Source organism: Hermetia illucens, chromosome 2 (assembly GCF_905115235.1).
Source record: "Hermetia illucens chromosome 2, iHerIll2.2.curated.20191125, whole genome shotgun sequence".
In the NCBI taxonomy this organism is placed as follows: domain Eukaryota; kingdom Metazoa; phylum Arthropoda; class Insecta; order Diptera; family Stratiomyidae; genus Hermetia; species Hermetia illucens.
The window spans coordinates 119,951,967-119,978,526 of NC_051850.1; the positions used below are offsets into that span (position 1 = coordinate 119,951,967).

Genomic DNA, 26,560 nt, shown 5'->3' on the forward strand with positions numbered 1-26,560 from the left:
TGTATTTCCAGGGTATTTTGACCAGAGAGATTATCAAACAAAAAAACTACGTCGATGTACGGCCCAGTCAGCGGTAGACAACTGATTAGAAAGCGAAAGTGATAGGACATGCTCTAAGGCCGATAGTTTCATCGTCGACTACGCCACCCAGTGGAACACATTGCCCACTACGAGTGGGACGCTCTAGAAACACGTAGCGCAGAACAACAGTGCAAGCTTCATGTAAAGACTTAGAGGTGAAGCACATTTGGAATCGTCCTTCCTGCACTGGAGAAGGTGCTAAAAGGACCCCTAGTCAACGTGGAATAGTATACGCCGAGGCTGCGTCGCCAGGGAGCTCGATCTTTAGTATTCGAGCTCTGAATACCTTGGGCACCTTCAGTTTCAAATAAGACCTTTACCCTGGTGGCCAGGGTGGACATTCTACCCGTACTACTCGTGGGATCAAGGCATGGACTGAAATAAAAAAAAACATAATAAAGAATTTGAAATAACAAAAAACTTGTTGTTTCTTTTTCGTTGGTGTAGATATTTATTCTTGCAAATACCGATACTTCGGGAACCATTTGTTCCCTTCATCAGTGCTAACAAGGGACTACACCAACGAAAAAGAAACAAGTTTTTTATTATTTCAAATAATTTATCGTTGGAAACACTGCATAATTACACTCAGATAATATAAAAGGAGGGGTGGTGATGCCAGGCGCATCATCGAAGAACGAACTACTGACATCCAGCCAGGAGACAGTAGCCGTCGAGTGCAGTAAAGTCGGTGCCATCCGTTGCACTGCCGTGCTGAAACCAACTGCAGGGACCTCTCAGAGCCAGGCGACAAACGGACTAGTGGTTTCCAGCTTGAAACCCATTGCCTAACCCGAAATCCTCAACATCGGGGGTTCTCTCAAAAGAAAGGTCACCAGAAACCAACTAAGAAGTTGAGGTTCGCTTGAGTTCTGCTCAAGAGCCACTACCAGAAGGCCGTACATATTCTGAGTACGATGCCGACGAGCGGGATGAAAAGGAAGGTTAAATACCAGGCGATTGTTCAAGAATATACCACTTTCAAATGCAATCGATCAAGATGAGGTAGAACAAAAACAGCAGAGTGTGCAAGGGCTCAGACGCTAAGCAACAAGTAAGTAACGGCAGCCAGCAGACGAGCCATGAACTGCGAAACCCTTCGGCGGTGTGGGTAGGAGTCAGTTACCCAAAGTGACGCTGACGGATGGAAACTCCGCTAGCCGCAAATTAGCACCGGACAACAAAGGCGAACACAAGGGATTCATCCCCTGCTTCGATTCCTCCCAGGTGGTCCTTGTATTCAAATTGGTCAAGTGGTCAAATTGGAGCAAACCGGGCCAGAGAACGTGTATATTTCCTCGGCTTACATGAGTCACGACATATCAACCCCGCCAGAAGAACTGCAACATTTGACGTCCACCATAGCAACAAATAAGGGCCAATCTTTTGAAAGCCTGCGACGCCAATGCAAGGCATACGCATTGGGGCAGCTCGGAAATCAACGAAAGAGGTGAGTCATTCTTTAATTTTATTATTAATACAAATCTATTGGTGTGTAACAGAGGCAGTACCCCAAACTTCCATTTTCCCAGCTCGAAGGACTGTGATGGTTTGGAGGAAGTCCTTGATATCACCTTAATAACTGACAATGGGACTTCCAGGGTGGGGAACTGGAGAATTTTTAACCAGAGATTCTTCTCAGATAATACAGTTGGTTACTTTTCATTCTATATCTCGCCGCAGAGGTATCCAAATCTTTCAAAGACCACAGGAAGATCGACAAGAGGAAGTTTGGTCAAGTCATCAAAAACCGGTGCTCAAATTGGTAAGATTGACACGATAAAACGAACTGGAGTTAAAGGTCGGGGCTCTGGAAAAGGCATTCGAAACGGCATTTAAAGTCTCGTGCCTTGCTAGATACAACAAGAAGGCATTGTGCCATGGTATAATGAAGATTTGTGCAGCCTCAGGACGCTGACCAACATCTGCTACAGGCACAAATATTGGCAGCCATACAAGGGCTGCCTGAAGAAGTACAAATCGGCTATCAAGACTGCCAGGAGGCGATCCTGGTTGGACTAATGTCAGAACATTGAAAACAACGAGTCGGAAGGCTCCTGGACGGAATCTTCTGGAAAACTCTTGGAGCTTCTATTATAGTTCAAACGCACTTCCCCGCTAGCGAAGAGCACTGTAAATCAAACAGTATGTATGGCCGCCCCACTCGTGCGAGACTATCAAATCGATAATTACCGAGGGTAAGATCGACTGGGCTATAAATAGCTTCTCCGCATATAAATCGACGGACCTAGAAGGTATAATGTCAGTCATGATACAGGAAATGCTTGCGCCGTAGCTTGTCGAGATTCACCGGAGTTGTATCTCTTTGGGATCCATACCGCAGTCTTGGAGACGGAAACGAGTAGTTTTCATACAGAAAGAGTCCGTGAAGGACTTTCGACCAATTAGCCTCAACTTTTTCGTATTGAAGACCTTAGATCTCATTTAAGGAGGATTATGGTTAGAACGTCTTTCTCTAAGTCTCAGCATACCTACCTCAAACGCACGGTTGATCAGCCACTGCAGTACAAGCAGTATATCCTAGCTGCCTTTCTAGATATAGAAGGAGCATTTAACCAACACCATTAAGGAAGCCTTAACCAGCATTGTGTTGAAGAGGTACCTTACGCATTGGATAATATCCATGCTAAGAACCAGGATACTCCAGTTGGATCTGGAAGGTGGCCACTTGATCAGAGCTATGAACAAAGGCACACCGCAACGTGAACCCATCTCCCCGGTATTCTGGTTAATAGTAATGGACGAAATTTTACGGTTATTGGACAGGAGCGGGGTGAAGGTGGTGGCGTATGCCGACGACTTGGTGATATTGGTGTCAGGGATGTTTCGCTCTATTATGAGTGATATCATGGAAGGAGCGTTGGGAAAGGTATGTCTGTGTGCGTTAGATGCGGACTTGGCATAAATGCAACCAAAACGGAACTGAAGCTATTCACCACCACCGTGGATGTTTTTCTGAATGTACGGCTCTAATGTATGTTGACAGGCTTTGCGCAAAAAGTACAATAGGACAAAACTTAATAGGATATTACCGCTCGGCAGAAGCTCCGGATGTATTCCTACCAACTTCTAGACCTTCATATTAAATACGTTGTAGTGTGTAGTGCTGTCAGACTACGTGAGTCCGGATGTTGAACAGCAAAGTCTTGTGGCCATACTAAAATTGTAGGCGAGTACTTCGGGAAATCTGAGCATTTCCTACGGCCTACAATACACGCAAGCTGAACTTCACGAGAAACTTTGCTGTGGACTTTCCAAACAGGGCAGTTTGGAAGACCGGCGGTGTGTTGCAAATATACGACACATTGTTCTTCACTGGCCGATTAAAAATGGCCCGTAGAGTTCGTGCGAGAATTTTCTCAAATGCACACAGTGTATTCGAGCCGTACGATCTTCCAGCTTTCGCCAGTGTGTCCCGGTAGCGACTGTCAAGGGTAGAATCTACCCGCACTACTTAGCAGCTGCGGACTTCAGATGGCGAAGGTTCACTACCTGTATTAAGTCAAAGGATTTGGCCCGCTTATAACAAAGTCCGAGAGCTCTTATGCCAGACGCGTGCAAATGCATATAAGATCACGGCTGTCTACACAGGGCACTGACCAATAGGGTACACGCCGTCAGACTCGGCAGACCTTACAATTCGCAATGCCGAAGCTGCGGAGAACAGGAAGAAACCCTCAGCTCTATCTAGAGTCAAGCTGCCGACATTAGGCAAACCATTCTTTCAGGACCTCAGAAAAATCGCTGCTGCCCTGCGTGAATGATACGGGCTGGCTTTGTAAATCTGAGCCGGCTGGACTGCCTCCTTGCTTAGCAGTCACGGTCTTAAGATTTTGTGGCATAAAAGGGCGCACCACAGCCCAAATTGGATTCCTCAGAGCGGCCACTGATACCTACCTTCCTACCATGAAAAAGGCAATCATATAATTCTTTGGAGCACTAACTGTTCATAGATAATTCTGGACATAGTGACTCCTCACCTGGTTTTCCATACATACTTAAACGACTCTATTTTGAAATTCTAACGAACAATGAAACGAGCTAAATAAAACCAGCCTGCTTCTTACCTAAGTAAACCGAAAAGCATATTTTCGTATTGAGATGTTTCCATCATCAAATTATGTAGCAACCATTAAAAACACGCCCCTTAGTAATTGAAGTAATTTCACTTTAGAAAATGATCACCTGTTACATCCCAGCATCCAAATCATAATATTTCCATTAATTCTTGGTACTTTGAAATTGATGGTTAGTGGTTTTATGCGCATACATATCTCTAACAGATACATTTCAACAGCATTGGAGGAAAACAGTGTTCTCCCCTCACTGGCCACGCCGAATCAAGGCAATTGTGAAAACATAATAATGTCTGCTACAGACCCTCATAGTTAGATATCATCACCATCTGTTAAAACATGGAAGAGTAAATCGAGCAAATGATGACCTAATACCCAAACAAAATCAATTTTTCATGCGCATTTTTTACCGTAAATATCTTAACTATTTCTTCTTTAACTGTTCCTGTAGTAATACACTGGTGCGCATCGTACGGAATGGTATCTTTAATCCCCTTCATCTACTCTTTGGAAACGCTAATCGGAATCTTATGTGACTTTCGGTTGCCTTTATTAAAGGCGTTATGAGTCTTCGTTGAACTTCATGGAGAACGATGTTATTAGTGCTGAATATTAGGAGGCGGTTAGCGCATTAATAAACAAAAATGACGGAATAAATAAGGTAACCGGTTCAGAGTTAACATTTTACTTTGGCACCTTCTTACGATCACCTGAAGCCAAGTCAGCTTAATTGCTCTATAAAGTAAATAAATGGGTAATGAGTTGATGGCACAAATTAAGTTTGGCACGTGCAGATAAGTCAGCAATTGATAACTGGGGATTTGTATCACAGAATTATTTTAAATAAAAAATTGTGCATAACCTTTAGATGATGTTGAACTGCCTATTCAGCGGTTTTGTTATGTTTACCAAAACCAGGCGGCACCAAACCTAGATGCAGAGACTTTTGCAATATGAACACTTCCCATTGAAACTCTTTTATCTCACCAACGTACACAGTGGGTTAAATTCCAAACTACCTTGATGCAATCTCACCGAAATTACCTCCAATACGATTAAATCAATGAGCAATTGTAAAATTGTAACATAACATGGGGCATTGACTTTGAAACCTTCTCACCAAAACACGAGAAAAATCTATGACGCAATTTAGATCTTTTTGCGAGCGTGAGCAGTACATATTTGATTTCAATTATCTTTAACCGTTGTCCTGGTAATTAAATGGAGGTTCATTTCGTAATTTACGCTATTTTTCGAAAGTAAAAGCATTTCGCGGTATATAATTGATTAGTAAGTAATCAATTCACCTGAAGCGATCATATAATGAGTATTCAACCCAGGGGCGAGTTTGCCTATTGAATAATGCCTGGTGGTATCAATTCTGATTACGCTTATGTGAACCGTTTTAAATGAGGTCAGCCACTTCTGATTTAATAGTATGAACAAAATTTATTGGAAAGGGGATGCATTTCAAAATAGCCAAGACTTGCAAGTAAGTAGCTCCAAGTATGACGGAATGCCTTCACTTTCCCAGTTAGAAGGCGATACATAACGTTTCATTCTGAATATACTGAAAGCACCTATACGGAATTCGTAAGAAATACATTGGACCCGCCCTAACTGCAAACTATCTCCAATATATAAAGGATGACATATATTCGTTCTCAGTAATTAATAAGATAACTTTGAAGGTAGAGAACAGTGTGAAGATCAGATATTCCACAGCTGCTGAGTACATCATCATCATCAACGGCGCAACAACCGGTATCCGGTCTAGGCCTGCCTTAATAAGGAACTCCAGACATCCCGGTTTTGCGCCGAGGTCCACCAATTTGATATCCCTAAAAGCTGTCTGGCGTCCTGACCTAAGCCATCGCTTCATCTTAGGCAGGGTCTGCCTCATCTTCTTTTTCTACCATAGATATTGCCCTTATAGACTTTCCCGGCGATCATTCTCATCCATACGGATTAGGTGACCCACCCACCGTAACCAATTGAGCCGGATTTTATCCACAACCGGACGGTCATGGTATCGCTCATAGATTTCGTCGTTATGGTGGCTACGGAATCGTCCATCCTTATGTAGGGGGCCAAAAATTCTTCGGAGGATTCTTCTCTCGAACGCGGCCAAGAGTTCGCAATTTTACTTGTTAAGAACCCAAGTCTCCGAAGAATACATGAGGACTGGCAAGATCATTGTCTTGTACAGTAAGAGCTTTGACCCTATGGTGAGGCGTTTCGAGCGGAACAGTTTTTCTAAGCTGAAATAGGCTCTGTTGGCTGACAACAACTGTACGCGGATTTCATCATCGTAGCTGTTATCGGTTGTGATTTTCGACCCTAGATAGGAGAAATTGTCAACGGTCTCAAAGTTGTATTCTCCTATCCTTATTCTTCCTGTCTGATCAGTGCTGTTTGATGTTGTTGGTTGTTCATTGATGTGCAGCCCAAGATCTCGCCCCAATTGCCGCCTGCTCGATCTGGATGAAGGCAGTTTGTACGTCTCGGGTGTTTCTTCCCATGATGTCGATATTGGCAGCATAGGCCAGTAGTTGGGTGAACTTAAAGAGGATCGTATTTCGCATTTACCTCAGCATCACGGATCACTTTCTCCATGCCCAGGTTAAAGAGGACCCATGATAGGGCATCCCCTGGTCGTAGACCGTTGTTGATGTCGAATGGTCTTAAGAGTGATCCTGCTGCTTTTATCTGGCCTCGCACATTGGTCAGGGTCAGCCTAGTCAGTCTTATCAATTTCGTCGGAGTACCGAATTCTCTCATGGCCGTGTACAGTTTTACCCTGGCTATGCTATCATAGGCGGCTTTAAAATCGATGAATAGATGGTACAACTGTTGTCCATATTCCAGCAGTTTTTCCATCGCTTGCCGCAGAGAAACAATCTGATCTGTTGCTGATTTGCCTAGGGTGAAGCCTCTTTGGTACGGGCCAATGACGTTCTGGGTGTATGGGGCTATCCGAATTAACAACACTCGAAATAAATTTCGAATATTGTTAACCCCGCTGCGCTACAATAGGAAACAAAAAAATGCTTCTATGTATGTCGCTTTTCCGGCTTATTTTATAATGAAAACAAGTTGGGAAACCGGAAGCTTGACGCTTCAGGTATAAAAGGTTTTGTGTTTCCCTATGTGAAGAGCATAACGCAGTTCCCCAGTGGCTGATAGCATTGACCCGAGATATTTAAATCGCTCAGTTCTGGGCAGGTTACTGCCATTGCCAGAACTGAGTGATTTAAGTGTCTGGGGTCAATGCAATTAGCCAATGGAGAATTGCGTAATGAAATTGCTTCACGCATTAATGCGACCTGGATGAAGTGACATTCCACAACTGGTGTTCTTTGTGATCGACATATCAGCGAACGTCTGAAATCTAAAATTCACCGTAATATCGTCCGTCTGCCGCTCTCTATGGTTCCGAGTGTTGCCCGACTATAAAAGGCAATGAACAGCGTCTTGCGATAATGGAGACGAAAATGTTGCATGGAACTCATCCAAAATGAGGATATCCGCGATCGATATGGGGTTGCATCAATCATGGAAAAACTGCGAGTGAGGCGTTTTCGATTGTATGGTTACATAATTCGCGCTAACGAGAATTCGCTTGCCAATATTGGTCTGAACATCGAAGTCAACGGCAAGCGACCAAAAGGTCGGCTTCTAATTTTTAAAAAACGATTTAAATAAATTATTTGTGTCCGGATAGTTGCGTCAAATCAGGGTAATAATCTCGGGCAAGCGCAATGCTGACAACAATGCCTCCTATAGGGTACTATAATCCTGTAATGTGCCGTTACGGTCTTGAATGAAATGCTCTAACCCACTTCAAGGGAGCATCAAATTTGCATGGCTTTAGAAGCAGTAAATTCGGGCGAAACTACAAAGTTTGAACTGCAGTGTCAATGGCCAGATTTTCGTGAAATTTGGCATGTGTATGCGAAATATTCTGTATACATATATGCTGGTGCGAAATTTAGTAGGCTTAGGATGAACGGGGATTTTCCAGTAAATTTCTAAAAGTTGGTAATATACTCTTAGTAAGTTTACTTGAGCAGATATCGAAATGGGACATACTTTGAGGCCTAGATTTTATCTAAGCGCACCACCCTAATTTTTTCGGATTTTTAGGTTGGGTAGTTTCCGAAAATGAGTTCTGTCTCACTTTAAGTGCGTGCATTTTGACTCCTTACTCGCACACTTTGCAATTCACAACTTCAGAAAGTACTAATCGAGACCTTTTATTTGACATCCTATACCACTATATCCGGTGAAAATTTTCCTTAAATCCGCCCTTTGCATGTATGGGGAGTCCCCTTTAAACTCCTCCCATCTATCCGCCAAATTTCGTTCGGATCGGTTTAGCCGTTTTAGAGCAAAGTGCGTGTGGCAGACAGACGACAGCGAATCGATTTTAATAAGATTTTGTTTAACACAATAATTTAAAAAGATAAAATTTTATTTTTTAAATGCCGAATAATGAGTTTTTTATTGCTCATATACCGGTATTTCAAGGACCAGTTGCCCTCTTCACTGAGGAAGAGGAAGGCATTTAAAAAATAAAATTTTCTTCTCCTTATTCTTTTTTTCTATAATAAAAAATTTCTATCACTATTAGACTCATGCAAAATACGTTGGCAGCATTCAATTGACATGATCTAAAGTACGTGAACAGCTCCGAATTGAAAAAAAAGCAACTAGAAATTGACGGGGAATGGCAATGTTAGAAACAAGACAACGACTTATCTTGATGCAATTTCATTATTCGAGATTTCAAAAACATCTCTTCCCTTCGTTAAGAAAAGGCGACAATTTCACCGCTAAGCCTCTCGACAAGTTCTGCGTAGAGTTAAGGGGGTCTTCTATCGTCGTGGTCTCAACAAATCGATTATTTTTTTTTTTGTTGTGAGAGAATGCTGATTTACTAGAAAGATGCATGGGTATACACACTCAACAGCAGCTAATCCAACTAATTTTGGCTCCACTTATTAATGAGAAATATATTTTTTTTTGATTTAGGATAGATAAAAGGACCGTTCAGATCCCTCATGATATTTCGACAAGGACATTTCAAGGACATAAGAAAAACGATAGCTATTTTTCAAAATTCGAAACAAGTCCGAATCAAATAAAAGAATATTCACTGGATTATCTTCCTGAAATTTACGCTTGACAGTAGAGGACCGCCTTAAAACACATCGCCAAAAGCAAGTGATGGCGCCTATATAAGGAGTTATATGTAGACATGAAATAATGTAAAAATCGAATAACTAGCATTATTGTTGGATGATGTGCTTAAACTCCTCTTTGGTACTCCAATCGGCACTGTGCTGAAGCTAACCTCAACTGCGGCGAAATTTTAATAGTGGAAGTGCCTCCTTTGTATCAGAAATCAGTTTTTTTTACCTTCATAACAATAAACGCCTACTTTCCGCAACAAAACTATAGGAGCAAGAAAAGAAAAACTGATTATATGTAATAACTAGTCCAAAAGGGCTCAAGTACACTCTAAAATATATTCGACTTACAGTAATTATGTTGCGATAATATTTAATTTGGACGTCTCAGAGAGCCGTCAAAACTATAGTACAGTTTTTAAGTATCATTAGGTGATTTAACACCAGCTGCTATACAACTTTAGAACAAATCGGAATACCGGAAGCTCGCGCTTCGGGTATAAAGGTTTTGTGTTCATCTTATGTAAGAAATTTCAACCCACATTTTCCTATCCGGATATAGCTACAAACCCAACATATTCCTTCATACTTTTCCAAACTACGTACATATTACAGCCATAGATCTTACGCTCACCCTAAACAAACAAACTGCCTATTTCCGAATACTGTACACATATATGCACGTATATAAATTGATCGTACCCACATTTCCGATTTACTTCTTATATTTATCTGAATTAGGCACTACCCGCAAAGTTCATTAGCACGCAAATACTATATACCTACATACACAATTGATAAAAAACTAAAACAAAATAATTCTTTGAGACCCCATTCATAAGAACTCATTTGGTTGTGGTATTGACGAATTGATATGTGATGATGACGTCATACAGGTTGTAGAATGCACGAAATTCACAAAAAATGACAGTTTCACCCCTATAACTTTGTTAATAATAGTTGGATCTCTTAAAACCTTACCAATTTGTGCATTATGCATTTATTACACCCATGCCAAATTTTGTACTTCTAGGACGAACATAAGGGGGGTTGCCGGGTAAATTTCTAAAATATGGAAATAACTATCATAACTTTATTTGTCCAGATACCGGAATCGGAGATGCACCACTGTGATTTTTTTCAGGATTTTCGTTTGGGTAGGTTCTGAGAACGAGACCTGTTCCACTTTTTGAGGGTCATATATTTTGAGTCCTTACTCCCCTATGTTTCACACAATATCAAATATGGAACCAATTTTGAAAAGTACTAATTGAGACCTTTCATTCGATACCGCACATGGCCACATTTAATGAAAAAAGTGTTTCCCTTCAACTTACAATAAAATGGTTTCCGAATAAATCGGGTGTGACAGACAGACAGACAGACAAACGAATAACGATGAGCTGAGTAACCAAGAAATTTGACGCAAAAATATTCAAGGAGGTACTTCTGAAAGCTACATTGCTATCGGGAAGCGCACAAAAAAAGTTTGACAGGTCCTGGAAAAATTGCTACCGTTCGACGTAGCACTTTCCGAAGACGGAATTCTAATTTTTGGTGGAATTCAGAAAGTGAGGAATGGAGGAAAAAGTGCCTCAAAGCTAGGAGACGCTCCCAGCGCAGAAGAAACCGAACTGAGTTCGAGGAGCTACACGTGCAATATAAAAATGCGAGGAATAAATTGCAAGTAGCTATCGCAAAGAGCAAATGTGAACATTTCATGTGTACTGAAGCAGACTCTGACCCATGGGGTGGCGCATATAGGTCGCTGATGTCATCACTAAAATGCGAGCGCTCCTCATCGATTACTTGTCCAGAGTTATTGCAGAATATAGTGAACACTTTATTCCCAGCAAATGTGAACTGTACAAGTCTTCCTGCAGTACATTCAAATCCCGACGAAGTTCCGGTAGTGGTAAATGAGGAGGTTCCAGACGCAGCGAAAAGATTGACTGAAAAAAATACTCCAGGACCGGATGGAATCCCTAACTTTGCCCTGAAAACAGCCGTCAAGACAGCGCCAGGTAGGTTTGCCCAAGTTTTCACGGCATGCCTTAGGGAAGGAGAATTCCCCGAGCAATGGAATTACAAAAGCTCACACACATTCAGAAGGTAGGTAAACCATTGGGTGACCCCTCCTCATATAGACCGATATGTCTGGTCAATAACATTGGCAAACTATTTGAACGAGTAATAGACAACAGACAACTCGCTGTTGCGGAAAAGGAAGGAGGCCTCTCCGGCAAACAATACGGATTTTGTAAGGCGAAATCAACTGTCGACGCAATCAGCATGCTGGCTGGTTTGGTTCAGGCTGCAATACAAGAAGGAAAATGCTGCGCAGTAATTACCCTCCACGTAAAAATGCGTTTAACAGTGCAAAATGGGAAAAAAACATCGAGGCACTCGACAAGCTACAGGCCCTCAAGTATGGGTACAATGGTACGCATTGTGAGTGAGTCTTTCCTTGGGAGAAGACTTTACTGCGACCCGGACGATGGGCTAAAAATATTCCCGACAACGTGCGGTGTACCACAGGGTTCTGTCTTGGGTCCCTTGCTGTGGTTAATTTTGTATGATGGAGTGTTGACGCTACGCCTACCGGACAACGTGGCTTCGCCGATGATATCGGAATAATAGTGATTGCAAAGCGAGACCGAGATCTATGCAAATGAAGCGATATGGGAGATCAACTCCTGGTTGAGAAATTCTGGCCTTTCACTTGCTGAACATAAAACAGAAGTAGTTCTCATTAGCAAGAGAAGAAAGAACACAACTCTGAAAATCAAAGTTGGGGAAAAAACAATTTACTCCCAACCATCGCTCAAATACTTGGGAGTAATTATTGATAGAAGACTCAACTTCAAAAGACACATTGACACGTCTTCCATCGCTGCAACGATTTCGAGGATACTACCGAACATTGGGGGGCCAAGACAAAGTCGACGTCTTCTGCTTTCTAGGGTAGTCAGCTCCGTGCTACTCTACACAGCTCCAGTCTGGGCTGTTCTGAATAACAAAGTGAACTGCCGAAAATTGAGAGTAGCGTATCGGCTAAGTGCACTCCGGGTATGCAGTGCATATCGGACAACATCAAGAGAACCAACATAAATACTAGCAGGGATGTCCCCCATAGACATCTTGGCGAATGAAGGCCGGTCGACTCTACGACAAAACGTATGCAGCTGGAGAGTCTAGCGCATTTCGACGGCAGCTGGCACGGTGGGAATTTATCGAAGGGTGGCAAAAGCGATGGGACGAACCACATACTGGTGGTTGGACATATCGCATCATTCCGGATATTCGGAGATGGTTTGAACGAAGCCATGGGGAATTAAGGGGGTCATCCCGTGTGTCGGGTTGGAGAAATCGATTTTTTTTTCTACATGAATTGTATCTATATATAGTGGAGAATATGTGGGCAAAAGAATTTTCCAATATTCCGAGTCGTTCAGAAATTACAGTGTTAAACAGGTAAGGAGTTTGCAGCCGCGGCTAGAGTACTCAATGAGCAAGAGCGTTGAATCTTTTTTTACCTGTTATTTTTTTACCTGAGCCTTATAAATTCGAACACAGGTATAAATATAGAAAGACAGAAAACCAATCAATTGTCTAAACTTATTTGTTGTTTGGAATAAAAAGGACAATCCACTCTAGAGTGAGCACTGAAAGGCTTTCAAGCTATACTCAGTTATATTTTGTTATAAGTTTTGTGCTGTTTGTGTGTTCAGCGATTTTTTAAAATGAATCGTACGAAGGGAGATCGCTTTAACGTTCAACGTCATGCTCGCACTAAAAAACGAGTATTTCATGGAAAGAAAAAGGACTTCGCATCAACATCAGCAAAGAAACTTTTAGCACGCATGAACATGGATGTTCCAATTGCGACAAGTTTTGTATATTGTATATTGGATTTTGCTGGAGTTTTCTCCGGTATTTCTGCAAATAATAAAATATACGTAGTAGTAAACAAGTCGGGAAACCGGAAGCTGGACGCTTCAGGTACGAAAGGTTTTGTGTATTTCTTAGTACGTAGCACGTAATATATCCATATATTATGTGAGAGTATCCACTTGCGGGTGATATGGACATTCATAGTCTTCAATTTTCAAAGAAGCAACAAATTTGAGGTATTATAACTTTGTTAGTAATAGTGCGATTTCCACCAAACTTGGTAAGATCATGCTTCTCTTATTATAGCCTATATCACTGCAATGCAAAATTTAATGGTACTAGGATGAACTTAAGGGGGTTTCTAACCAATTACAAAAAATTGTAGTAATATACTATTATTAACTTTATTTAAACAGATATCGGCATGGAAGGTATTTCGGAGCCCAGGCACCATATAGTGACAGCCTCCTGATTTTTTTCAGATTTTTCGGTTTGGTAGTTTCTGAGAATGGCCCCCTTAGAGAAGTGATCACTTTCAACCCCCCGGGCTCCCCACCCTTCCAACGAATGTCAAAACTAACATCGGCTTTGAAAAGTACTAATCGAGACCTTTAATTTGATACCCCATAAAAATAAAACTAGGTAGCTTGCTCCTACTACAATATATTTTAATAGTTAGTAAATACGTATTTCGAAAGCTACTTACTTTCTTCCTCAGTACTTAAGCTTAAGCTTAATTGTAATATTGTAATTAATATATTGTAGTAGGAGCAAGCTACCTAGTTTTATTTTTATTTAGAAGAACTACAAGCATCGGAACGATAACTATTTTGATACCCCACATGACTATATTTGATGAAAAAAAATTTTACACCCCCTTTTGCATGTATGGGGACCCCCCCATCAATTCGACGTAAAAGGATATGTTTTGGGCTAGCTATTCGTCGACACACAAATTCGATAGAAGGAATGAAGCAAGAAATTTGGACAACTTTCTTCCATAAATGTGCTACAGAGGAAAATCCTCAGCATCAAAATTGTCCAGCAGGCGAGGATAGTTGGTGCAAATGGCGCAAAGCGGAAGCTAAAGGAGAACTGGATAGTTTCCACCACAAGAAGGCACTTTTGGCTGAAGAAGTTCAAACAGTCATCAAACCAATCTACGAAGATTTGTCACGAGATGATCTCTTGAACAGATATTTAGGAGCAGAGACCCAGAATAACAATGAGTCCTTAAATGCATTGATCTGGACTTTCGCTCCTAAACACCGAAATCCAAAAAATTAAGTTTAAAAGCCCACCAAACCAAAATGAAAGTCAATATTACTAGAATTTGCGCTCAGTCAGGAAAAAGGCGATCCAAATTGTCAGTGGAAGCAAGTATTGATGAAAAGATTCACAGTGGTCACTTGTGAAGATTATCAAACGAGGAACAGCTTCCCTGTTTGGAAGTACCAATGCCAAAGAATCCACTTGAATCCTTTCTCTAGCCGCCACTGAGAACTGTACTAAAGTCCAGAAGGCATTGTCCGCGCAACAGCTGACTATTCAGGACAAAAACCAGGCGGCAAAGGACGCATCCGATGACATCATCCTGCCGCAAGAATGGCACAACAATGCAACAAATGTCAAAAGACGTCCGATTGTCCCCAATCGATTTTTCTGACCGTCCGCGGCCCAATTACCCTCGGACGAGCAGATGCCCCACAGCATCAGCTCGGAATGAAAGTATTTCTGGAGATCGCGAATAAAGCAATCAATGACCTTTCCCGCGGCAACGGCGGTCGCCGCGCAGCCAATTCTTTCTTTACCTTTTTCTCGGGTCTGGTGCAGGCTCGCGAGTCGATTGTGTTCTGGCCGCTTGAGGTCATCGAAGAAGACACATTACCACTACTGGGGATGGTCGCGATGCAGGCACTCTGGTGAAGCTTGTCCTTTTCGCAAGGGCGGTTGCGGATCTTTTCCATAAACGCCTCGTCGGCCTTTCTTTCGGGCATATCCTTCGCGCCGGGAGCAACGACCGCGGGTCTTGTACCAGTCAACGGAACGGGTCTTCGACGGCCGTGGAAGAAGAGTTCTTGCAAGGACGCTCGCGGCGAATCGCACCTTTCACTGCACTTCTGCTTGGCTCTTGGCTAGAGAACTCCCGACCCCGTTTCGATGGACACAAAAACTTGCCAAACTGCCGCGTTAGCCGCAAAACCGATTCGGGACTGAGCGCAACACGACTTTGTCTGAGACTGAACTGCGATGGGGAAACTCGCGGTGAATGTTGCGGACGCGAATAACGACCTCAGCCGGCGAGCGGGGCTTGCACTTCACTTGAATATTTGCAGAAATTCGGCGTTTTGTTCGGCTGCAGTGCGAGCGGGTTTGCGCGATTTCCTCTCGCTTGGATGTTTGTAGAACGATGGACTAGGTGGAAGCAGGGAGCGGGGTGCACAGCGTTTTACGTTTTCCAGTGGGGTGTTGGTGCCACTGATTTAGTACTGGAAATTTTCGAGTTTGAAATGTAAATGACGTTTGTTTTGTTTTTGTCTGGCAGTGCAATCTATTGGTTCCTAGCAAGCGTTGCACGTGTTCAAAATTGGGAAATAGGAGGGATGATAACGATGGGCAAGTGCTTTTCTTTACAGTGCACCGTCCTTTGAATCGCCCAGCAGACTAAAATAAATATAGGATCGTCGTTGGAGTTGACAACAGATTCACCAGCTATAGTCATTTATATGTGGATCCCCGCAGTCAAGATCGTTGCGTTTGAGAGTAACTCATTTTATAAAAGTTAAATATACACTATGGGGCAAAAATGAGTTAATCAGGCTAAGACAACGCAAAATTATTGCGGATTGGTAAAAAATCTGTAATGAAAATTATTAGAAACTTAAATCCGGTTACACCTTCCAGCCAACAAAGCCTATTTCAACTTACTCTTCCGTTCGAAACGTCTCACCATAGGGTCAAAACTCTTACTGTACAAGACAATGGTCTTGCCAGTCCACATGTATTCCTCGGAGACTTGGGTTCTTAGCAAGAGTAATTGCGAAGCGTTGGCCGCGTTTGAGAGAAGAATCCTCCGAAGAATTTTTGGCCCCCTACATGAGGATGGACGATTCCGTAGCCTACACAATGACGAAATCTATGAGCAATACCATGACCGTCCGGTTGTGGATAAAATCCGGTTCAATAGGTTACGGTGGGCGGGTCACTTCATCCGTATGGATGAGGATGATCCAGCCCGGAAAGTCTATAAGGGCAATATCTATGGCAGAGAAAGAAGACGAGGGAGACCCTGCCTGAGATGGAGCGATGGCGTAGGTCAGGACACCAGACAGCTTTCGGGGATATCGAATTGGTGGTGGCGTAAAACCGGGATGTCTAGAGTTCCTTATTAAGGCAGGCCTAGACCGGATACCGGTTGTTGCGCCGTTGATGATGATTCAAAGAGCATTGAAAGAAGTTGGACTGACAGTTTCTGTGAAGAAGAAAAAGTTAAAATTTTCTTCGAAAACTCCCAAAAAACCGAGGTATGTTTTTGAAAAAGTTCTAATCTTGGACTACTTGTAATTGGCATTCGATTAGTTAAAATTATTACTTTGCTTCTAAGCGGATCAAAATTTTTTAGTGGTTGTTAGATAATTTAGTCCGACAAAACTAAAATAAATTGGTTTCCATCATATGAGCGAGTATGGCAGTGTACAAAGTAACGAGCCCTTTAAACCAATCTCATGTACAAACTGCTTGCTCCCTCGACGATTACCTACCTTGCCGTGGTAACGGAGCTCAGTAAGGAAGGGAGAATGAAACGAGAGGTGACACGAGAAACCAAGCGGTAATCAAAACCCCAAGCCTGCCGAAATCGACTTACTTTCCCCAATAAAACTGAGGCCATGGCAGCCAATTATGGGAAACAAAACAAAAACCAATTAAAAAACTAAAATTAAATTCCGATCTTGACGCTTCAACCCCGAGACAACCGACAACTCTAACTTCATCATTGAAGACCTCGGCATCTTCACCTGGAACGTAGATGAGGAACCATATTTCCCAAATGAATTTGCAGCATTGTACAACGGCGTCTGCACTTATCAGGCATCGGATCGATAGCTGCAAGACATTTGTATACCCCATACAAGAACCATGCGTTGTTAGTGAGGTAGGCAGGGGTCTAAACTTCTAGCATGCTAACCTGTTGTATGTAAGATTCTAAGGTGCTCTGCATATTTCCTCTATGACGTACAAGAAGTTCCCAGTGGAACATTCATCAGAGCTATCTAATATGCCAAAAGTAAAGGCATGGAGTAATAGCAGCATGTGATGTCAACGCCTACCACATATGCTGGGGAAGTCCCAACATCAATGCAAGAGGGTGAAGACTATTAGAGTATGTAGTAGAAACCAATCTGGAGATCCTTCATTTGGGTAATGAACCCACTTTCTCCAACGTGGTCAGGCGAGAGGTTATCGACATCATGGCGGCATCCCTTGACATTGCGGCTCTGGTCAGAGAGTGGAGAGTATTAAACCATGTCACACTCTCGGACCACAGGTGCATTGATTTCGTAATGGGGATGGAATCCGCGGAAGACAGATTAGGTGACTTATAAAATAGAACTGAGCGCCCAAGTCACGATTACATTGCTGAAATTGAGAAGACAACCCAGATGATCAAAACTAGCACGAATGAAACCGCCAAAGAAGGTAAAACACTATGATGGAATTCGGATTTGGCAAAGCAGAGGAGAACGACAAGGATGCTCCTCAATCGTGCTCTGAAGTCTGATTAAGCCGCTGACTGGAATCGCTATAAAAAGGCACAGAAAGCTCTAAAGAAGGGCATAAGATCGGCCAAGATCATCATGGGGACGCTTTTGCAAAGAAACTAACTCTCTTGAGGCAACCTCAAAGTTAAAAGGGATCCTTGTTAAAGAATGTAGTCAGAAGCTGGGTTATTTACGTTTCTGGAGCGGGAAGTGCACAGAAAGCGATGAGGAGACGGTAAATCATTTGCTTGAAGTGCACTTCCCAGGCACCATCCAAAATCTCATCTCGGGGCCGACAAGAGCATACAGCCCTCAACCGCTGGCGTGATGTGAAGGTGCTATTTATTCCTGAAACTGGGCAGCCCACCTACACACCTAATAAAAGGACTAGAGAGACTATTAGATCGGTTCATAAGGGATACACATATTTCTAAGTGGAAAATTCACCATAGGCAACACGCCTACCAGAAAGGCAATTCCACAGCGACAGCACTTTATGAACTCACGGCAAAAATTCAAAAGAATGTGGACATCGAAGATGCCGTCAATTATGCCCCATTCGCGGCAGGGCAGTATGGAAGCGAACCGCTGTTAATTACTTTGCTATGCTAAGTCCTCGCACAAACATTTGCTGACGATCTAGCCGTAATAATTACCGCTAAGTTTGCGAACACAGTATGTAAATGCAATACGCTTGAATACAACTTTGCATGAAATCTACAGCTGGTGCCTTCTTTGGTGTATGGATGCATTGTTTGGTGGCCGAGACTGAACTTTCCTAACAGCAGGGAGCTGCTGACGCAGATTCAGAGGCTCACTTGCCTAAGTATTACTGTGGCACTGGAGTTGAAACGGCCAATTATTCGGTCATGTGTCCATCTAGAAATTTATGGATAAACAACCGGTTGCTCTGATGTCAGCCGATTATATGGTCTTCAGATTCGCCGATGAAAAGACATACACCGTCGCAATCATCAAAAGACAACAATGCTCGATAAATGACCATGAGTCTTTTCAGATTACAAACTTAATAATCTTCACCGACGGATCAGTCATGGAAGACGGATCGAGCGCAGGGATGTTCTCGGGTAATCTGAATATGGAGCTGGCCCGACCCCTCGGAGAAATGACGACTATATTCCAGACGGAGATAATTTAATTGGCAGCAGAAGAATGTCTGCGACAAAGATGGAGGGGTCGCACCATTTGAATCTGTTCCGACAGTCGGGCAGCATTATCAGCACTAAATAGCAACGGCGTATCGAGATAGATGCTAAAACTTGGCTGACTGAACGAAACATTCCTGATATGGGTGCCAGAGCAATAAGGAGGCTGACAGACTGCCTTGCCAAGGGTTAGGAACGACAATGATATGGCCAGAATCAGCCTTTGGCATCCGGTCATTCACTGTCAAGTCTAATCTGAAGGGTGAAATTGCAAGGATTCACGCAGCCGACTGGAGATATTTGAAGTCTTGCTAGCAAGCTAAAATCCCTGTGAAAAAACGTGGGGCCACTAGAGCACTATTTTTGTTGTCCCTCAAGAAGTGAGACATAAAAACCCTACTACTAACGACACACTGCTCCGTAAAATAACGATAAAAAAGATCGGAGCGGTTTTTCGGCTATATGGAACCAATGTGAGGAGAAGGAAGAAACGGTCCTGCACTTCATATGCACATACCCGGCCTCCTCAAATCTCAGACGAAGACCCCTTGGTAAGGGTTTCTTCAATGAAGAATCTGGATACCCTTTACATTTGGAGAATTTTTTCAGATTTGCTAAACCCTGCGAACGCCCTAGGTTCAACACAGCGTCTGGCAGCAAGGGCTACAACATCATTTGCATAACCGACTAGGCTCGATTTTTCTCGCATGCCGAGTCTTCACAGACTATCGTAGGAAGCGTTTCAGAGGTCCGACCCTAGGATGGGTAACCATGCTGCCGTGAATGTGATCGTAGATATTCTCTCAATGAATAGAATGCATTTTCCAGTGTGTTTAGCATATCTGTAATCCTACAGAAGACATTTCTGACATCAAACGTTACGAGGAGCATTACTCATTGAGATCAAGGGCTGCGCGCTTCGATCAACAAGATCCACAACCTCCATGATCTCGTTGTCAGCATCCACTGCTCCATCCAAGCTATTTTGAGGATAAATCCGCGCAGCAAGAAAAGAATGTGCTTCGCAGCAGATTAACTGTCGTCTTCATTTTGCCAGGAAATTTGCCACTCGGTAGGTGTACGTTGACTTTCTTCGCTCTTGCGACTGTAGATGGCCTTACGTTCCTTAGCAAGGAGGGCAACGGGGATGACTACCGCGATCATGATCACGACCGGTTCTGAGACAGTGCGATAGGAAAATGCCACTCGCGAAGCTCCTCGTCGCTTGGGCAATGCGCTTAAGATGCACCTCTTTGTCAAAGGCATCAGCCCACACTTTTGCCCCGTAGTGTAGCACCGACTGCGTTGCTCCCATAAGAAGACATCTCCTGGTGGATATAGGACCCCCAATATTCGCCATTAGCTGACTCAAGACCGAGACTCCAGCTGGAGCCTTGTCCACTGCTGCTTGGATTTGCTCAAATAAGCTCACCTTCCAGTCGAGTATTAGGTTTTAGCTCTGACTCAAGCCGCAGACCGATATGGGACGCAGGATCGAGATTGATTTTCTTTCTGATCAAGATGACTACTTCCGTTTTTTCCAGCGCAAGGTTGAAACCATGAGCAGTCATCCATCCGTTGACCCGTCGCATCAATATGTTAAGTCTGCTTTGCGCCTGTTCAACTGTGTATCTAGAAACAAGCGCCGCAACGTCACCTGCATAAATGACCAGGCACGACTCTTCTGGCATGCTGAGTCTTAGCAGACTATCGCAGGAAAAGTTCCGACCCTAGTAGGGTGGGTGCCTGTGCTGCCGACAATGTGATGGAGTGGTCCCTCAGATAATGCCTTAATATCCGCAAGAGATGATCGGCACGGAATTAGTTTTTTAATGCGTATAATAATAAGTATAATATGGTGGTGTTTCTGGCGATTAAATTATTTGAAATAATTAGACGGTGTTGCTTTTTCTCAAGTATTATTTATTTTATTCGCATATTCCGATATTTCGGGAACCACTTGTTCTCTTCTTCAGTGCTACATGTCTGCCAGCAGGAAACAGTTGTAGTGACGTGAATTTGGAGAGTACAGGGAATTTAAGGGAATATTCTTAACATAATATAAAACGCAACTATGCCAACCGGAAATTCTGTGATATCAACGGATGTCTATAAAACCTTGCGAGGTCCTGATGCAATCGCCACATACACATGCATATACATATACGGTTGTCATTTACCCCTAAGTACGGCATAGCACGACAAATACGTATACTTAACGATTTTCTTAAATGTGTTTAAGTTCCCTCCAGGGCTTCTGGATCGACCAACTCGTCGGCCATGTTGGAATAGTGGGTTCCATTGCATGACGCAACCAGTAATGGAATTGTCTCCCTTCCTGAATGTGTGACCTATCCATTGTCACTTTCGCCGTTTCATAAATACGTACATGGGTATCTAGCTCCAAATGAACGTCCGTGAAAAGAAACACCTCACTCATAAGTTTCTCTTCGATAAAGGTCTGACCAATTGGCGAATTTCTAAAAAAGCGAACCCAAGAGCAATATTTATAATAGACTGCACTAACTAATATCGTATATTTATTTTATGTTAACGACACAAACGGTATTTTGCTTACCGACCGACGAGCCGTGATAGACAGATAGCGTCTCACAACAAAGCTAATCTTTAGCAACTTGTCGAAAAGTGAAATGGATGCCTCAGACGGCATATTCTGCAACCAAGTCTCAATAAAACATAGCGCCCCCAATTGGAGGTCTTTGCAATCAACGCATCAATGAACGTATCAAATGCAAAATTTACCTCAGTGTCGTCCGCCCTGTGGCCCTGTATGGTCCTTAGCGCTGGTCAACTATTAAAAACAATGAACGGCGCCTCGACGTAATGGAGACAATACAAACAGGGTTGAAGCAGTGGACTGAAGGGTAGACTGATGCGGAATACAGCCTCCTGGGAGCCAACCTTACAGCCCCTAAGAAGGCTCAGGATAAACCTAAGCTTTCAGCATCAGAGCCAAGAAAGGGGACAGCAGAGGAAATTAGCCCGCAATAAACCTAAACCTGAGTCCAAGAGAGGGGTAATCTCGAGGCGGTCAAAAGTGAAGCCAGGAGACCCGTCGTTAACTACGCTAATGCAGCAAAGAGCATTCGATGAAAATATTTCCGGAGTAAATACTCACTCGTGAGGAGCAGAAAATAATTGAAGACCTCATCGTTATGAAGATGTGTGAGGGATGGAATAAGGAGCCGGTGTTCACCGGCGTGCGTTTTCGACCAGGTCTTATCCTGGTAGACTGCCCGACAAAGGGCACGGCGGACTGGCTTAGGACCTAGGACTATAGTCAGATTCGACATTAAGGGCAACTCGGATGGAAATAGAATTATAAGGAATCCAAAGAGAGCAGACTAGGACTCTTATGCAAGACACCTGAGTGGCAACATGGCTCATCTACAGACGTGCGGTGTGCGATGACATCAGGAGCGCAATAGAGCTGGAAATCGTGGTGGAAGACCTGAATAGAGTCGTCATTGAGGCATATGAGGCCAACTGTTCGGATAAGGCAGTAAAGTTATCAAGGGACGTACCCTGGTGAAACAGCAAACCAGACAGGATAAGAATGGAAGTGCGAACACTATTCAACCGGGAAAACAAACCAGGAACTGGCAGAGGTACAGAAGGGCACTGACAACGTATAGCAATGCGATCAGAAAAACAAAACGAAAGGGTTTCAGGGAATTCTGTGAATGAACAGAACAAACCATAGAAGCATTCAGACTATATAAAGCTGTAGCTAAAGACAAGGAAATATTTTCTATCTGTCTGAAGAAGGAAGTTGGGACATTTACCAAGTATAGAGAATAGAGGATAGGATACACCTGCTGCTTAAAACTAATTTCCGGGGGTCCTACTCCACGGCGGAAGATAAAAGCGTTCTATCTGACACCCGAACAGCGGACAGAAGAGGAAAATGGTGAATTGCATTCTCGGAAGCTAAGATGGGCAGTGGGAACCTTTAATCCACTAAAATCACCCGAAGTAGATGGCTTTTTTCGAGAACTAGTCTACACAGGCCTAGAAATCATCCCAGGATATCTCCTAAGAGTGGTAAGGGGCTCACAGCCTTGGGATATATATGAAACGCATCGAGGCAGGCAACAGTACTCTATTCCGAAAGTGGGTTAAAGGATCCTTTTCACCCTATATCTTTCAGACCAATCTTCCTGACATTATTCGTATTTAAGACGGTGGAGAAGGTCATAAACAACCATATTAGAAAGAGAGATACGAGGTGCCCTAATCCGCAAAGGAATGGGAAAAACCCTGGCCTTCTGGATGGACAGTACTAGGTATATCAAAAGGTTTTTGGAAAGGAAATGGAAAAGCGGATTTATAATTGTAAAAATTAGTTTATTTTTCTATGTAATCTCTCTTGGCTTCTATACGTTTATTTCAACGATTCCCTAATTTAAGGATCCCATCTTTGGTGGCTTTCTGGAAGATCTGCAAAATACCCCGTTACGGCCTCTTCATTTGATGAAAATCGATATCCTCGTTCGAATTTTTTGACGTGTCGGAACAGCCAGAAGTCAGAGGAAGTTAAATCTGAAGAATACTGTGCATATTGCAAGAACTCGTACTATTAAAGTACGAGTTCCCCGATTTTAGCCATGATTTCGTGAGTTATACCCGCTCACATAGCCTTGCTTATGCAGAATTATTTTTTCTCCAAACTAGGCCTTTCCACATTAATTTCCATGGCAAAAGGTTACAGTAATAATCTCTTGGTTTATTGTTTTACTAGTTTGGAGGTAATCCACTAACAAAATTTCTTGACCATTCCAAAACACTGACGCTAAGGTTTCAGTGCTGAAGATTCGAGTGGACACGACTCCCTAGTCTCTTGTTTCGATTCAGGATAATAGTGATATATTCAGGTCTCATTCATGGTCATGAATCGAAGCGACAAATTTTTTTTATTTGTTCTTAAACGCTCCAAATATTGCTGAGAAAGTCGCATTCGGATGGGTTTTTGTTCCATTGTTAACGAATGTCCCTTAAGAAGTGGCTTACACTATCGCTGGAATACCTACGGACTGCACTAATGCTTTCTGCGGTATTTGACGATTTTTCAAAATCATATCCTGTATTTTTCTTGTATTTTTTGTATTTGATGCATTTTTTGACGATGACGATACTTTATGTGACAAAATTCAAACCGGACTTCGAATCATTAGTAACTGGTGCAGAAAGGTGGGGCTGCGCGAAAATCCAGTCAAGACTAATATAGTACCATTTACTAGGAAGCGCAAGCTTGATCACCTGAGAGCCATTAGATTACATGGCATAGAGGTGAAACGAGTAACAAAGGTCAAATATTTGGGATCACACTAACCCAAAAATTACTCTGAAAGATACATGTTAAAAACTTGTCGAAAGTAATAAGGGCTATGATGATTCGCGGGTTCATAGCAGGGCAAAAGTGGGAATGCATGCCGGAAAATGCTGCACTGAATATTTACTGCAATAGTAAAGTCAATGATTACCTATGAGGCGGTAATTTGGGTAGACAGAAGTGAACACAGCTAACAGCGTGTGTACCAATGGAGTAATGAGAACTTGCCCAACGACGTCCTAGGATTGACTTCTCTCCATCAGCACATATAGATGCAGGCAAGGAGAGAGTATTAGTAACACCGCGAGCTGCTAAATCGAAGGTAAATTGATGAAAGCGGCATCTTGAATTACTGATACTAAGAGATAATATGACAACGAGGTTTCAATTCGATAAGAAGCTTGAAACACATTGGAGCACAACGCAAACTAGCAGAGCCTGGCATTGACATACGGTTTCAACCAGCAACTAATTACCTAACATACCTGCAGATCCCTTACGGTAGAGGGACCAGGCGTCGTCGCCGTTGGTCCAAGGAAAACGAACTTCGACCCAATGAGTAAGTATACACCATAGACATAGTGCCTCCTTCAACTTTGAAAGGAATTATAGGGGGCAGAACATTGTTATTTTAACCGTTAGGCAACGGCTAGTAAGGCACTTAGGTCCTATCAGGTAAATTCCAAACTAGAATGGAAACGCCTTAACAGACTGAATACGCTCGGCTCGCTCAAAAAGGTCTGGATACTCTGAGTTCCAGGCCACATTGGGTTAGAAGGCAAGGAAGCAGCAGATGAGTTGGCCAGGAAAAGAGCCGCGATGCCGGTATATGGGCCAGAGTCATTCTGTGGAGTGGGAAGTGGGTATATGACTACGACATTGAAAAATAAAAAGGAGCGGCTGAGGGAACTTTATTGGTCGAACTTACCAGGAATAGAGCAGTTCAGGGGACTCCTGGGGGGATACGAACCCAGGCGCTCGGAAGATTGTTTAAAGCTCATCAAGAAGAGACTCCGGATCATAGTGGGAATACTCGCAGGTTCGTGCAGGCTAAACTATCACCTGCAGAGGCTAGGGATATCTACCGACACTGTTCGTACGAGTACGTTCTGTAAGGAAAGTGATGAAACCTCTACACATGTTCTGGGACAGTATCCGGCACTTGCGCAAAGGAGGTTGAAGCACCCAGGAGTATACTAAATACCAGATGCCAGGTTGAAACACTTGGAAGTAGGGAACATAATAAAATTTCTCTCGGTTATAGGTTTAAACGACATACTATTGTTTATAGGTATATTATAACCAGTAAAGGGGCACAATAGTTCTTTTAGGGCACAGTGCAACATCCCTTGACGGTATAATTATTAATAGAGACAACGATGTTGCGTTGAACCAGTGGCGTAACAGGTGACGATCACATTCGAAATTCGATTTGGTGGTGATTTGAGAGCCTTCAACTTCACCCGAACCAAACCTACGACTGAGGAAAATGGCGCATTCCATGTAGTTCCCCTTTAAGGATGTACATTCTCGTATGATAGGTTGAAGAGTGAGGGACATTACCCACCTTCTCGAACTGGTTAGCGAAGTGATGTATAATACAAGAACGTTTCTAAGGACACATCCGTGGAGCTGAATTAGGTACGGGCAGAATTGAATGGGCGCAAGTCGTGAACTTTCCATATTCAAGTGTATGTTTATCATATTTGTTGCCAACAGCGAACTCAGGTTGGCCATCTGATTGACCCGCAACTTTAGTGTATATTTTAAATTTAAACTAAAGGAAAGTTGTAGAATGTAACGTTCGCTGATAACAAATTGTCAGACCTTTAATTTTACAGGGTCAACAAAATAGTAAGGGCGGGAGCCGTTTCTACTCACAATGGGCTTATTGCCCTTTGTTGCATAAATAACACTTAATCACTCTTCTCTTCTTTCAAATGTAACTACCTTAACAAAAACACTAGGCCGAGGCTGTTCCACGTAGACATTTTCTTTGTATGGTTTACGTGGAATA

At 42.9% G+C, this 26,560-nt stretch overlaps 1 protein-coding gene across 2 annotated transcripts in view; it reads right to left on the minus strand.

Moving 5' to 3' along the window:
• The window catches only part of LOC119648077 (coronin-2B-like), a 70,951-nt gene extending 55,213 nt beyond the window's left edge, over positions 1-15,738 (minus strand). Inside the window, exon 1 of one of the 2 annotated variants that reach the window (XM_038049562.1) lies at positions 15,076-15,738. In XM_038049562.1, coding sequence (XP_037905490.1) covers positions 15,076-15,261 — 186 coding nt within the window. In that variant the 5' untranslated portion in view covers positions 15,262-15,738. The remainder of the gene's footprint in view (positions 1-15,075) is intronic. The other variant, XM_038049563.1, reaches the window with a different exon arrangement.
• Between the last annotated feature and the right edge of the window lie 10,822 nt (positions 15,739-26,560).